The sequence below is a fragment of the Aedes albopictus genome, chromosome 1, assembly GCF_035046485.1.
Source record: "Aedes albopictus strain Foshan chromosome 1, AalbF5, whole genome shotgun sequence".
NCBI classification, from domain to species: Eukaryota; Metazoa; Arthropoda; class Insecta; order Diptera; family Culicidae; genus Aedes; species Aedes albopictus.
In genome coordinates, this window is record NC_085136.1 from 53063008 (window position 1) to 53077970 (window position 14963).

Genomic DNA, 14963 nt, shown 5'->3' on the forward strand with positions numbered 1-14963 from the left:
TCTGCGCACGATGTCATTTGGATTAATACTTTTATACGACAGCGATGTATCATCCGCAAATAAACGTGGCTTTCCTTGCAAGTCCAGCTTCGGTAGATCGTTTACATAAAGGAGAAATAATAGGAGTCCGAAATTACTACCTTGTGGAACGCCCACCGTTGCTCCGCGCTGAGAACTGTTTGCTCCGTTTACATACACAAACTGACTTCTTCCGGTGAGATAACTTCGGATCAAGTTATTTGGAGTTCCTCGAATTCCGTAGTGATCTAATTTTTGGAGTAATATGTCGTAGTCTATAGTGACGGATGCCTTCTTCAAGACAAGGTAGAGTACTCCAGTTACCTTCCGAGAATCCATGGCATCATAAATTTCATCAACTAACTCACTGGTTGCTGTAAGTGTGCTGGAACCAGTCCTAAAACCGTATTGGTGACTGTAGATGACTTTGTTTATCCGTAAGAAGCTTTGCAGTCTAGTTGCGAGTAGTTTTTCAATTAGTTTGCTCAGGACAGACAGTACAGATATTGGTCGGTAGTTGTTGATATCAGCTTTTGATACTGATTTATGAATAGGCGTCACACGTGCAACCTTCAAACAATCAAGGAAGACTCCCGTGCTAATAGCTTCGTTGAAGACGTCCCGAATCAATGTTGAGAAGGTCCGATGATAATCCTTGACGAATTTTGGGTTTTCAAGGCGTTTCAACTCCCAAAAGTTTAAGAGAAGTTAACGGAGATGTCAATATGGATTTCAGAGGGTTTTAGGGGGCTTCAGATGGGTTCAAGATAAAAATTTAACACATACGTATATGTTTGCCCATACGAGTATCAACCTTATTCGTAATTCTGTGAGAGGTAGCCAGTAACGCTTGTTGATTCCATAACTCATGCTTAAGATAGTTCTTCAAGACCTCAAACTCAATAACTTACCATATTGTGTTTATTTACTTGGGATATTCTAGGTATTTCAAACTGTCCTAAAATTCAGTCCTTCAAATTAACCGAAGCATTTTTATTCCTTTTTGCAACATTGCACAATCTGCTGGAATCTATAAATCTCTTGAAAACTCGAATGCCTTTCACTGACTTCATCAGTAAATTCTAGATCTTCAAATTCAACCTGAAGAAAAGTAGTCATATCCGCTATATAAATAACGGTGCATAATAAACTACATTAAGGGTTACTCGAACTGTACTGGAGTTCAGTCCTTGACATTTACAGCCGTTACAGTAGTTTTTTATCTTTATTAAAAGGATTTTCTGCCGGGAGGCTAGTTTATCTCTGTTTAATTACAGTAGTTATTTTCACTATGAAATTATCAACGCATATCCTACTATGGATAGCCTGTGACCCCTTTAGAATTGCAAGAACCACACATCTTTTGAGATACTCCAGACGAAACAAACTACTCCAAAGAGCAGAACTTCATATCTATTCGCTATACAAAGTAACATTACTTAATCAACTATGGTTGCGACCTCCAAGTGCACCGCTCGACATGCACACATGCACCGACAGGTACTCCTTCGTTGCTTTGATGCCACGGACACACACAGCTTGAATCGCAAAAGGACCAGCCAACATGAACGAAAGCTCGTGTTTCAATCACTCGAGGTACATGTAAGGATCTCCTGTGTGTTGATTTGTGGTTTGTCCCTTGAGCCTGGCGCAACGAACACAGGCTTAAACCGTCCGTCGCACCGCTGCTGTTCGCAATCTGATTACTCAACATTGTTGGCGCACAGTAGTTGCTAACAGTGTCGATCCCGCGTGCAACCTGCGTAACCTACGCTGATGGAGTTCCCGTAGCAGCAGATCCGTTACTCGATGGTCACGTGTCAATATGATCGTAATAACACGTCGAATTTTGCATGTGACCTCCGACGCGCATAATACCCTTGCTATCTAGAAATGGATACAATAAAGCTAGCTAGCTTCGCCTTAAACACCTGAAGCTCTTCCGGTGTAAGCCCAGAGGGGAGCTTCACTCCCTTCCATGCCTTCACCGAACTTGCAAACAACGTCAACGACCGAACCACAAGGCCGAAGTCCAAACGTCGCTCGAGTGTGATCCGTTATTTGTTTCGTTGCTGTGTCGCAGTATACATCACCTTGACTTCCCGCTCCCTCAGGCAACTGCTGAACGTTTGCTGAAAATTGACCTGTTCTCCAATTTTGCTCATCCGTTCTAGGCCAGGTCGATTCTTGGTACCAAAGTTGATGATCCAGAAGTTCTTCGGGAGTTAAACCACGAAAAACGCCGTCCGCCGGATTGTCCGCACTGCTCATGTGGTTCCAACAATCACGATTTAGATATGCAAGAACTGCCGATGTACGATTCGTCACGTATGTCTTTTACTATCTTGAATGCGCAGAATGCCACTGAGGAACAATTGTGCTATCCGTCCATGCCCAATGCTCCACGAAGAGATGCGATATTATATTGCTTCCGTTATGCGCTCCACCAGCTCAGTCAAAAGTACTGCTGCACTGAGCTCGAGTCGAAGCAACGAGCCTTATTTGTTCAGTGCCAGTTTAGTCTTCGCAGCCGGATCTTTCGTTAGGGTGTACATCACCGTTCCATATGACGCTTCGGATGCATCTGCGAAACCGTGAAGCTTCACCTTACCATCGTAATTTGCTGCGAAACGCAGAAATGTGCACCTGTTCCATTTTTGTGGAGGCTTTGTTTGATTTTAACCCACGATTCCTCTATCACACAGGGAGGTGGATCGTCCCAAGAAGTCCTGCTGAGCCAGATCTGTTTTGATGCTCACCATAACAGGGGACAGTCATCCGAATGGGTCAAACAGCTTGGAGGCTTCTGACAGCTTCGTGTTTGCACTGTCCGGTTGAAGATTAACTTGGAAGGTTGAGACGTCTTCTTCTGGACGCCACTGAACGCCCAACGTTCTAACTACAATCGGTTGCTCAGCAAGTTTCACGTCCACGGGATTTTTCTAGAGATGCTCCGACCTTTCAGCTTCATCCAACTTCTGCGCAGTCGTTTTAGCTTTACGCAAGTTGAAACCAGCTGATTTGAGGATTTCGACGACCTCTTATCTTAACTGCATTGCTTCTTCTTTGTTTTGACTTCCGGATAAGAAGTCGTTAACATACGTATAGAATACGATGGCTTCTGCTGCTCCAGGGTACACCGTGTTATAGTTTCTTTCCGCTTCCTTCATTGCTACAATGGCCATATATGGCGCTGAACTCGTCCTGTATGTCACAATGCATAGACGATAGTGCTTTACTGGTTCACGAATAAGGTTTACATGCATCACATCAAATACATTTACCGAAAAGAATCCAGAGCATGTGACTCTTCTTCCTCCCCACTAACAAAAACCCCTTCTCGTGATAGTTGTGGAGATGAAGAAGTTGAGTTAATCTCGGTTTCTAGTAACGACACTTACTTACCTTACTGTTCGGACTAGGACCTGGGATCCTCTGATGTACGTATGTGTCGTCTCTATTCGACTCGGTCCATGGCTGTGCGCCTCCAGTTCCATACTCCGCAAATCGTCCTCGACTTGATCGACCCACCCATCTCGCTGCACACCACGTTTTCTCGTACCGGTCGAATGGCTCACGAGAATCATTTTAATCGGGTTGCAATCCGATGACGTGGCACGCCCACCGTAGCCTCCCGATTTTCGCGGTGTCGCCTTTTCCAAGTCCCGTCTTCCATCTGCACCCCGCTGTGGATAGTACGCAACACCTTCCGTTTGAAAACTCCAAGGGCGCGTTGGTTCTCTGCACGAAGAATCCATGTTTCGTACCCATAAAGGACTACCACCGGTCTAATCAGCGTGAATAGATAACTAACTTAACTGTTAACTTCGTGTGACGGTGAACTTATCTCGATCATAGAGCTATGCGGAGCCCAATGCAAGCAGGATTTCCTGCCAGAATGTGTCTCAGAATTTCTCTGCTGGTGTCGTTGTCGGTGGTCACCAGGGAGGCCGAGATCTTTAACCGCCTCGATTTCATCACCGCCGATAGAAATTAGGGATGGCGGGTGGTGATTCTTCCCTGGAGCCTTTTGCCATCAAGTAGTTTGTCTCCGACACATTAATGACTAATTCTATTTACTTATTCGTAGCAACGCACGTCATATCAATATTTCTTCTTCGATTACCGTAAGGACGTGGCCAACGCCGTTGTTGACCTAATAAAGTTTGAAACTCTGGAAGGTAAATACACATTGAACACGTTAAGCTACTCCCAAGCTTCGTTTGTTGGTTCCCTGTACAAAATCGATTGTTCTGGTCAATCACGGGGTAGCAACTACGAAAGCTTCCCAAACTCGTGCATATAAGTTCAAATCTAAAATATCTGATTTGAGTGAAAAGCATTCAATCTGGAACTGATTATTGATTTATCACCAAGAAATGGTTCAAAAGTTTCCACTCAAATCACTTTTGCCACCGCCGTTAGACCACGTCGGAATGACGTGCTCTCCTCCACAGATTCCACAACTGTGTAAAACTAGCTCTCCCACAACAGTTTTTTCAATCCAAAGTTCTTACCTAGGTAGTTAGAGACATGCATGCTTCTCGTATTCTCTATTACTTTTGAAACGATGCGATGCGATGGTGGTGGGTCACGGCGGGGAAACTACGACGTAAAAGTTCCGCTCTCACAAAGTGGCATAGTCCAACAAGGGCAGCAAGGAGCATCATCCCGGAAAATAAACTTACGAGATGTCAGAGTTGTAGTAACGATGTCGCAACTGCTGCACGAGGGCCGATTGGGTGGGAACGGGCAGGATCTCTATACGTAACGGGTTGCACAACCAGAAACGCGAGAGATGTTAGGCGCTGTCCATAAACTACGTAGACTTTTTTCGGCCATCTCTGAACCCCCCCCCCCCCCCCCTCGTAGAGTCTACGTAGTTTATGGACAGGCCCTTAGGGTAGCCGGGACCACGAAGGGCCAGCAATCGTTACTTGTTGGCTGCATGTAAGTAAGATGTGGCGGAAAGAGGGAGGTCAATTGCAGCAGTCGTTGTTGGTTAGAAGACCCGATGAAAATATTGAACAAATTTTGGGAGGCGTTTCGGGAAAATAGAGCTTAATTGTCAAAACCTGAACACAATAACTTTCCACGGTATTTAAAGCTTTTAATCGGTTTTCTTAGCATTTCAATGTAGGATTAGAAGTCTAAATAGCCCTCTGGGCTTTTCACTACAGTTATATGGACATATTCGTTAGAATTCCAAGATGGTCGATTTTCGCACCTATTCAAATTGCAAATTCGAATCCAACTCAACATTCCTTTGAAAGTAGGTTCGTTAATAAATTCGACCATTGTCAATTCTTACGGATTTTATTCAGGAAAGGCTTTTCCTTACGTCGGTAATGCATTTGGAAAATATTTCAGAAATTTTGTTATAAATTGTTTCGATTTTACTTAAGAAAATTCCCTTCACGATTCTTTTGGAAATTCCATTATGAATTTCTCTAGCAATGCAGCATAATTTTTTTTTTAGATTTTCACACAAAGATATTTTGAAACTTTGTCAGCAACTCCTTTGAAACTCCCAGCTCAATTTCTTAAGTAATACCCGCGGATATTGCTGCGGCGATTTTTTTTTTAAATTCCTTCGCTAAGAAGAAGATAATTTCTTCAACAGTTTAATCGGAATTTTCAGCAACTCCTTTGCGAAGTTCTTTGAACCTTTTCTCGATACTTCCATTGTAAATTCCTTTGAGCGTTCATTTTGTAATGCCTTTGAGAATCTTTCCACAAATTTATTGTAATTCATTTGTATTTTATTCCTCCAAAAACAGCTTCGACAAATCTTTTAGTTGAAGGAATCCGTTTATTTGATTTTTTTGTTTAAATACTTTTAAAAGGTTTTTATGGATTGCGTTAATAAGTGTTTAAAAAAATAAAGCAGATAGTTCTTCAGGAATTCATTTATCAATTTCTTCATCAATTCCTACCGTTTTTTTTCTAAAGTCATTCGTCATTTTTTTTCAAATTTTCTATTTTTTACAGGCAGCTCCTACGGCAATTTACTAGACATTCTTCCTGGCAAAATTAGTGTTAGAATGTGGAATCTCTTTCATTTTTTTAACTTTTTTTTTATTCATGAAATTTAACTACAGCTAATTTCTAACACTCCTTCCAATATTCTTTCGGCATATTATTTGGGAATTCTCTTGGCGTTTATATTTGTCAATTCTTGCGGCCATTCCTTTGGGAATTTCTCAGAAAATTCCTTTGAAATTTAAAAAAAATCTAATTGAAATAAATACTGAATAGTTTCTAAGGTTTGCCAATGAATCGCGATTTCCAAAAAAATAGTATCTAAAAAAAGAATTGCCTAATCAAATTCCAAAGAAAAAGAAATCCAAAAAAATCCTAAAAACTGCCTATGAAATTTTTGCTGTAATTGACAAATGAACATCCATAACCGTTGTCGAAAAAATGTCAAATAATGATCTCGGAGGAATTTCTAGAAGCATTGCCAAAGGCAGGAACTATTAAAAAAAATTCGAGGAGTTGTCGAGGAAATTTCCGCGAGAGTACACACATAAATTCCTTAAAGCCTCTGAAACAATGCTGTAAAGGAGTTTGCCAAAGATAACGCCAGAGAAATCTTTCATAGAATTAATAAAGCAATTCATGAAGGAATTTAGAAAAAATGGCGAAGGGATTTTTAAAATTGTCTTCGAAAAATGGAATTGCCTATAAAAATTCATATTTTCCAGAGGAATTGACGAAGCAACTACAAAAAAACGTTTAGAAGCAAGTTTCAAAGGAATTGCTCAAAACGTTATAAAAAAAACTGCCGCGGAAGGTTTTAAACGTATCATTGAAGAATGCTCGAAGAAATTTCTTAAGAATTTATTGGAATTGCAGAAGAAATTGACAAAAGAAATTTTGTAAAAAAAAAACTAGGGTTAGAATATTTCAAAGGATTTATCGAAAAAAAGCTAGGTATTCCTACAGAAATTCTTCCAGGAATTTGTTAGTAAAGCTTTCAAATCTTCCTGGAATTCCTCCGAGAATTCCTTCAGAGGCCCACCCGGGATTGTTTTTCAGTGATTATTTCAGGAAAAAATCCAGGAATTATTTTGAAAATTCCTCCAAAGAACTTTATTAAGTTTTCCTTCAGGAGTTCATATTGGAATTCTTTCAGAAACTCCTCTAGCAATTTGTACAGTACATCCTCCAGGAACTGTTTGTGTATTCCCTTAAGAATGCATCTTGGATTTGCTTCTAGGATTCCTCCTGGGGTTTCTCCAGGAACTCTTACAGGGATTCTTTCAGGAACAGCCACAGGCTTCACTTGGGAATTCTTTCTAAGATTGTTTCTGGAACAGCTTATTTTAAAAACGCCTCCAAAGATTCCCCCAGAAACTCTTCTAAGGAACTATATGCTTAGCAGTGATCAAACCCAGTCAGATCTTCTAAGGAACTCCTAAAGGAATTAATTCAGTACTTCCTCCAGGACTAGTTGAAGGATTCCCTTAAAAATTCCTCTTGAAATTGCTTCCGGGACTCCTCTGGATTATCTTCAGGAATTTAACTAGGGATTTCTTCAGGAACTGCTACAGGGAGTCCTCTCCTAAGGAATCCTTCAGAATTTCTCCAAGAATTCCATCTGCGATTTTTTCAGGAATTATTCCTGGTATTCTTCTACGAATTCCTTACGAGGTTTCCTCAGAAATACCTTTGGAATTCCTCCAGGAATTGTTCCAGGGATTCCTTTGGGAATTCCTGCAGGGATTTCTCTAAAAAATCCTCCATGCATCTAGAGATTCCTTCAAAAAATCCGCCAAAAACTGCGCTAGGAATTCCTCTAGAGATATTCCAGGAGTTTTTCTTGAGATTCCTTCAGGAATTCCTACAGGCATTCCACTAGAATCAAACAATCTGGCAGGAATTCTCCTACAAATTCATACAGGAATATATCCAGAAATTCTGCATGGGGTTTCTCCAAGGGGTTTTCCAGATACTGCTACATAAAGTCCTTCAAAAATTCCCTAAGGATTTCTCCTAGGCATTCTTCCAGTCATTTATCCAGGCATGCTTCCAGGGATTCCTCCTTGGAATCTTGTAGAGATTTCTCCAGGAATTCTTTCAGAGATTCCTCCAGAAATTTATCCAGGAATTCCCCAGGAATTTTTTAAGTAGTTTCTTCTAAGATTGCTTCAGGAATTCTTCCTGGGATTCCTCCAGGGTTTCATCCAGGAATTTTTCTAGAGTCTCCTCGAAGAATTCCTTCAGAAATTTCTTCAGAAAAAGACCTGGGAATTTCTTCACAAATTCTTCCAGCAATTCATTCTGGAATTTCTCCAAGAAATCCGTCGAGGATTCCATCAGAAATTCTGCCAGGATTTTCTGCAGGAGTACCGTCCAGAATTTTTCCAGGAATTCCTCCACGAACACTTCCACATTTTCCTCCAGGAATTGCAGCGATTCCTGTAGAAATTCCGCTAAGAATCCCTCCAGGAACTTCTTCAGGGATTTTCCAGGGTGTTCTCCACCAATTTCTCCAGGTATTTCTTCAGAAATTCTTTCTCGGATTTCTCCTCGAATTCCTCCAGAAAATCGTATAGAAATTCCTAAAGAAATTTCTCAACGGATTTTTTTTCATGAACTTCACCCAAAGTGTCTTTAGAAATTCGTCCATAAATTCCTCCAGTACTTGTTTCAATAATTCCTCTAGAGATTCCTCCAGAACTTCCTTCAGGGACAATTCCCACAGGAAACCCTCTAGGAATTCCTCCACGAAATTCTTCAGAAATTACCCTAAGACTTTCTTCATGAATTCCACCAGGATTATCCACGACTTGCTCCTGGACATGCTTCAGAAATTATGTCAGCAATGTCTCTAGGAATTTCCCATATAGAATACCTTAAGAAATTTTTCAGGGATTCCTCTTGGCAATTCTCCAGGAATTTCTTCAGAAATTCTTTCCATAATTGCTTAAAGGATTCCTCCGGGGATTTCTCCACAAATTTCTCCAAGTATTTCTCCAGGGAATCCTCCAAAAATTCCTCTAGAAATTCCTCCAGGAATTTCTCAAAGATTTTTTTAAATAGAAATCGAAATCTCCTAGAATTCTTCTAGAGACTCTTCCAGAAATTCATTCAGCATTTTTTTTTCTCAAACATTCCTTTACAAATTCCTCCAGGAATTCCTTCAGGGTTTCTTTCAGCAATTCCCACAGTAATACCTCCAGGAATTCCTCCAGGCATTCCCCCAGGAATTTCTGCTGGAACTCTTTCAAGAGCTCCTCCAGGAATCACCCTAGGATATTTTTTTCAGAAATTCCTCCAGGAGTTTCTCCGAGAATTGCCCTGGACATCCTTCAGAAATTATATCAGCAATTCCTCCAAGTCTTTCTCCAGGAAATGTTCTAAGGATTTCTTCAGAGGGGATTTATCTAGTAAGTCTTCCAGGAATTGTTGCAGGAATTCTTCCAGGGATTGCTCTAGGAATTTATCAAGTAATTTATTCTGTAACTCTTCTCAGGTTCTCTTCAAAAATTCATTTAGGAGTTCCTACAGAAATTTCAGAAATCATTCAATGACCGTTCCCAGGGATGTACCCAAGAATTTCTCCAGGATTACCTGGTAGCTTTTTATTTACTTCAAGAATTTCTTCCTGTGAATATAATTGGAAGATAATTTGAAAAAAGATGCTACAGGAACCAGGAAATTATCGAGGATTTTTTTCAGGAAGCCCTCCAGCAGTTTCTCCAGAAGTTAACTCAGGGATTCCATTAGCAATTCTTACAATAAACGAAACAAAAAGTCCTCCAGGGATTCTTCAACGTCACAGCAACGCAGCTTTTGGTTTCGCAGAAGTCACTGTGACTTACTTTAAAAATATATGTGCTTATATATATATGCTTAAAGTGCTTTCATACATTTCTCCAGGGAATCTGTGACAAAATACATTGAAACCCTATAAATGCACAACGCTCCACGTTTTACAAAACCATATCACAAACTAGCAACAAAACACTTAACATGAATTATGTTCAATTATCCAAATGGATAACGACTTCCAATTCTAGGATTTCTATTCTAGGTTTCATTATTGTTGTTTGTCTATCAGTCAATCCCGCGATCATATTTTTTCTGGCACGTTGCCTTTATTTCGCATTGACAGTTGCTTTCATAGCTTGAGTTTGCACACCAAAGGCTTTCAGCAATATTTTGCTGAATTTTGCCGAGCTGAAGGGTCCAGCATTTTTTTTTGCTGAACTTTCAACAAAGTTTGCTGAATTTCAGCAAAACGTAACTGGTGATCAGCAGAGTTTACTGAACATATCAGCAAAATTTTTCTGAATTCCAGAATTTTGTTTGCTGAATCCTTCAGCTCGGCAAAATTCAGCAAAATTTTGCTGAAACCCTCAACCGGTTTTGGTGTGTGGTCTAGGAATTTCTAATCCCAAATGGGCATCCTGCTTCGGGCAACAATACGCGACCATCTGCCGTTTGATGTCCGTGTTAGGGAATGGCTTGTGTGTTTTGTACTGGATCGTTGCCTGAAACGACTGGAGCGCTACAAATGCACATTAAAGTTCAGAGACATCTGTACAAACCACAGGATTTATAACATACAACATAAACTGGAAAAATGTTCACAAAATCCTTAAGGAATTCTCCTAGGGATTCCTCCCAGAACTTCTCTAGGAAATGCACCATGAATTCCTATAGAAATTCCTTCCAAACATTTCTTTTTGAATAAACTTCGGGATTTTTTTTTCAAAAATTCTATTATTTGAGAGAATTTCCAAAGATTTCCTTCTTGAATTCTCACATGATACTCTAGAGTTTCCTTCAATGATAGTCTCAAAGCTTTAACGTGAATACCTTCAAAAATTCTTCCAAGGATCCTTCCGGAAATACGTCACATTTCTAAAGGATTATGCTCTGAGATGAGTATTTATAGTTTATGTAGTATCCAGCTTTAGGGAGATTCCGGCAAGGATGTACTCGGAACCATTCAACTGAAGGTTTCGTTTTAGAGGAATAGAGATCCAGGATATTCCGAAAATTGCTAACAAGCATAGACAAACTGCATGATTATACACTAAAAGAACTCTAGATAGTCATGGAAGACATTATCCAGACATTTTGAAAAAAATCTTCGGACGGGTTTCCATTATATTCTACTCGGAAAAAAATGTTGAAGGAAATCATGATGTAAATTCTGGGTTAGTCCTCAAAAGAGTTCGTAATTTCCAAAAGAGTTCAGCTATAATTACTTACTTACAGCTATAATTATTAGTAGATATAAACGAAAAAAAGTCTGACCTCCAGAACAAATAATGCACGAGTAAAATAAAAATCCTTAATCTTCCAGAAATTGGCTAGCGCTACCAGCACCACGTTGATTTGTGTAGAACAGGCGAACTTTTTTCAACGTATTGTACAAAATACAACAGCGTTAGTGCTGCGCTGAAAGGTTTAATAATGCTTATAGAATGTAATGTTATTATATTCAATTTCATCGTGTTGTGCTTAGTAATAAAAGCTACTAACTTCCTAAGGATGCTGGTCGCACCCCCCTCACCACCCTGATCAAAAATCTGGCTACCCCCTTATCTGAGTAACTTTGCCGAAGACAGCATCCTTCTTAGTGGCCTAGAACGTGAGCTATACAACGTCTAGACTAAACTGCAAACTCCTAAGAACACTATCGCCACGTAGTAAAAGATTCTCGAACTAAATTGTTTTCTAACTACTGATGAGAGCTGGAATTTCTGGGTCATAATGGTCCCAAAGCGATATTCTTAGCTTTTTGTTTTTGTGGTGCCATAATGGTTTCACCATAAGAAAAAAAAAACGAAAAAATCTGCAAAAGTTTCGCAGGTTTTACTGGGATTTTAGGATGTTTCGGCTTGTTTTACTACTAGTGTTTCCACCTCAGCCTACTTCGTTTCTGAAAAATATAAAAAGTCAACAAGTTTCATTACGATTAGTCAATAAACAAAAGAGGTATGTACATATCAAGTTTTAAAATTGGGTTTTGCGGCCATAATGATCCTAATGCACGGCGAAGGTTAAGTGTTATCTGATTTGAACCTTTTTATTCCGCTTCTTCCCTCCAATGCTGATCCTTTACAGATGTGCGTATTTCGACTAGCACTAGCACTTCTTTTTACGTTTCCATATATGAATGGGCGTAATACTTATTTATGTAACGAGTTGCAAAATAGTTATTTATGTAACGAGTTGCAAAAAGATGATTTTTTTCAGCACGAGTCGTACATTTATCCAGCGAGGCTTGCCGATTTGGATAAATACGAAGAGTGCTGAAAAAACGAGTTTTGCAACGAGTTCCATACAAAATTTTATGCAATGATTTTTTCATAATGCAACTCATTTGAGTTGCATAATGTTCATAATGCAACTATTTTTCATTATGCAACTCATTTCTGTTGCATAATAGACCAGTTCGGAAAAAATGGCCATTATGATACCAAAATGAGTTATATAAAATAGAAATTATAATACAGAATTGCATAAAAGAAATTAACGTTTATGAGGCTGATACTTTTGGCGCCATAAACGTTTTCCGAAAAGCAATTCCTTCACCCTCAGAACTAATTCCGTTCAGAATACCTCTGTCGAAACACCTAAACTTCTTGTCGGGTTCCCGGTGCACCGCACCGTAAAAGGTTATATCGCTTTTGACACTGCAATGCAACAACTTGCGACACCGGGGTGTGTTCCGGCGGCGGCGGAAAGTGCTCTCCGGCATCAAGTTGTTTGCTTTTCCGGACTCGCCACCTACACGACAACGACGATGGCGAAGCCAGGGCGAAGACCAGGACTAGCAAAGTCAAATGCAACAGGTTGAATTTGAAATATTATATTAAATTACAGGAATCCATTTCGTGCTTGGTGTTCACGCGAATAGTTGTGCTCACTCGCCGGGATGCCATGCCATGCCGGTCTCCGCCGGGACCGGTTAAAATAGCGTGGCATTTGGCCGTCTCCGCCACCGTACTTATGTGTGTATGGCAGCCATGAACGAAGAGTGAGGTTAGAATGGCATTCACTTTGACTGGCGTTGCGAGATAAATTGATTGAATTCCGTTCGCCTGTTGTGCAGCTTTTGTTCCGGTGCGGGTAATGGCATTTTGATCGCTCTGATGTCAACTTTTTTTTTGTTTTCTCCCCCCACAGGAACCTATTTCAATTGTATTATGTTTATGGTGGCCTCGTCGGTGGTTTCAACGATTTTGATCCTGAACTACCATCATCGGAACGCCGACACACACGTCATGTCCGACTGGGTAAGTGGCTTTAGAGTGGAAGGATAAGCTGGATGTTTGACATTTGTTTATTATGACAGATCCGAGTAGTGTTTTTGAGTTGGTTACCGTGCATTCTGCGGATGAGTCGACCCGGAGAACCATTCCCGCATCCTTGTAGGCAGTCGGTGGACGAGAAGAACAAGCAACTGCAGGAAGTGGAAATGCGCGAGAGGTTTGCTAGATTTCGTTGATAGTTGATAGCCATCAACAGCTGGCAACAGTTTCTTACTAACATTCCTACCCCCCACAAGCAGATCTTCCAAGTCGCTGCTGGCCAACGTGCTGGACATTGACGATGACTTCCGGTGCAATCACCGGTGCAGCACCCTGCCGCACAATCCGACCTACTACCGGACGATGTACCGCCAGGGCGATGCCGACGGAGGCGTTGGCCCGCTGGGAACCGGCACGGATACCATCGGACGTAGCGCGGGCGGACTGGGCACGATCAGTGCCGCTGGCGGTGGTCGGCTGCACGAAACCGTTTCCTCGCACACCTGTCTGAGTTCCTCGGCCGAGTACGAACTGGCACTGATACTGAAGGAGCTGCGGTACATCACCGATACGGTGAGTTTGATGTTGTGAGGTTCTGGTTTTCTCGTTTCAGGCTTTTGAGGATCTGCCCGTACCATTGTATGGGTTAAGCGCCGATGACACTTGCAGACCCGTTTACACAATCAATTCATTTTCGTATTTTTTTTTTGTGTACAAACTGTAACCCTATCGAAATAATTTCTCAAAAGCACAAGTAACACTATTTGTTGATCATCTACATTTTCTTTTACAATTTTTCACGTAGATTAGTAACACATTTATATATTCAAATAATATTGCAAAACAGGGTTACCAGTTGTGAAGGCATAAGAAATACCATCTTTAAGAAGTACCAGGCATCATTGCACAATGGGTCCAGAGTTAGATTTCAGAAGGCAAAAATGTTGGTGCCTGTTTCTGTTCTAGATAAATGGTGTATTTAGGAATTTTGTTTTGATTTTTGTTTACTTTAGTTTACAAAGTTCTAAAGGAACTCCGTGGTCAGACACACGACTTCACTTCCCTTTCGAAGGAAGAATCGACATTTTGTGAGTGTGTCGGGAGTGTGATACAATCCCAGGTCCTCGACATAATATGCATGTATTCTAACCATCCCACACGTCTTCACAAAGCATTGGATTGTATAAAGCTACTTTGCCGTAGAAACCAATAATCTATCTCTTATGGTTCGTAACAGTGAATAGTTTCTTATTTCCTAGAAAAATCGTAAATTATGCGCCATAAGAGACTGGATGGTTGTTGATTGTTCTAGGAAATTTCGGCTTGCAGTTTAACAAAACGCGTTGATTAATTACTGATCATCACTGACGTTTCGGTCTGGCTATTGGACCGTCTTCAGGGTTTGAATATTTTTTAAAAACCATGCAAAATTGTGTGACTTGTTGATTTGTGTATCGAGTGAGTTTGTGTGATGTTAATTTGTATGTTTAATGTAAATTTGTGCTAATTTTAAGGACAGACTTGTTAGAATCCCAAAATGACCGCCACAATGACCGACTTAGGCACCTACTCACGATTTTGAGAGCACAGATCTCATCGTAAACAAAACCAGCACACCTGAGCTTCTCATTTTAAGCTTATTACAAGTGAGCAAGAACAATATAATAA

At 40.5% G+C, this 14963-nt stretch overlaps 1 protein-coding gene across 1 annotated transcript in view; it reads left to right on the forward strand.

Annotated features, from left to right (window-relative positions):
- LOC109424591 (neuronal acetylcholine receptor subunit alpha-7-like) overlaps window positions 1-14963 on the forward strand; it is a 953623-nt gene that overhangs the window by 917402 nt on the left and 21258 nt on the right. Inside the window, exons 9-11 of the mRNA XM_062844539.1 lie at window positions 13171-13280; window positions 13340-13473; window positions 13556-13868. Coding sequence (XP_062700523.1) covers window positions 13171-13280; window positions 13340-13473; window positions 13556-13868 — 557 coding nt within the window. The remainder of the gene's footprint in view (window positions 1-13170; window positions 13281-13339; window positions 13474-13555; window positions 13869-14963) is intronic.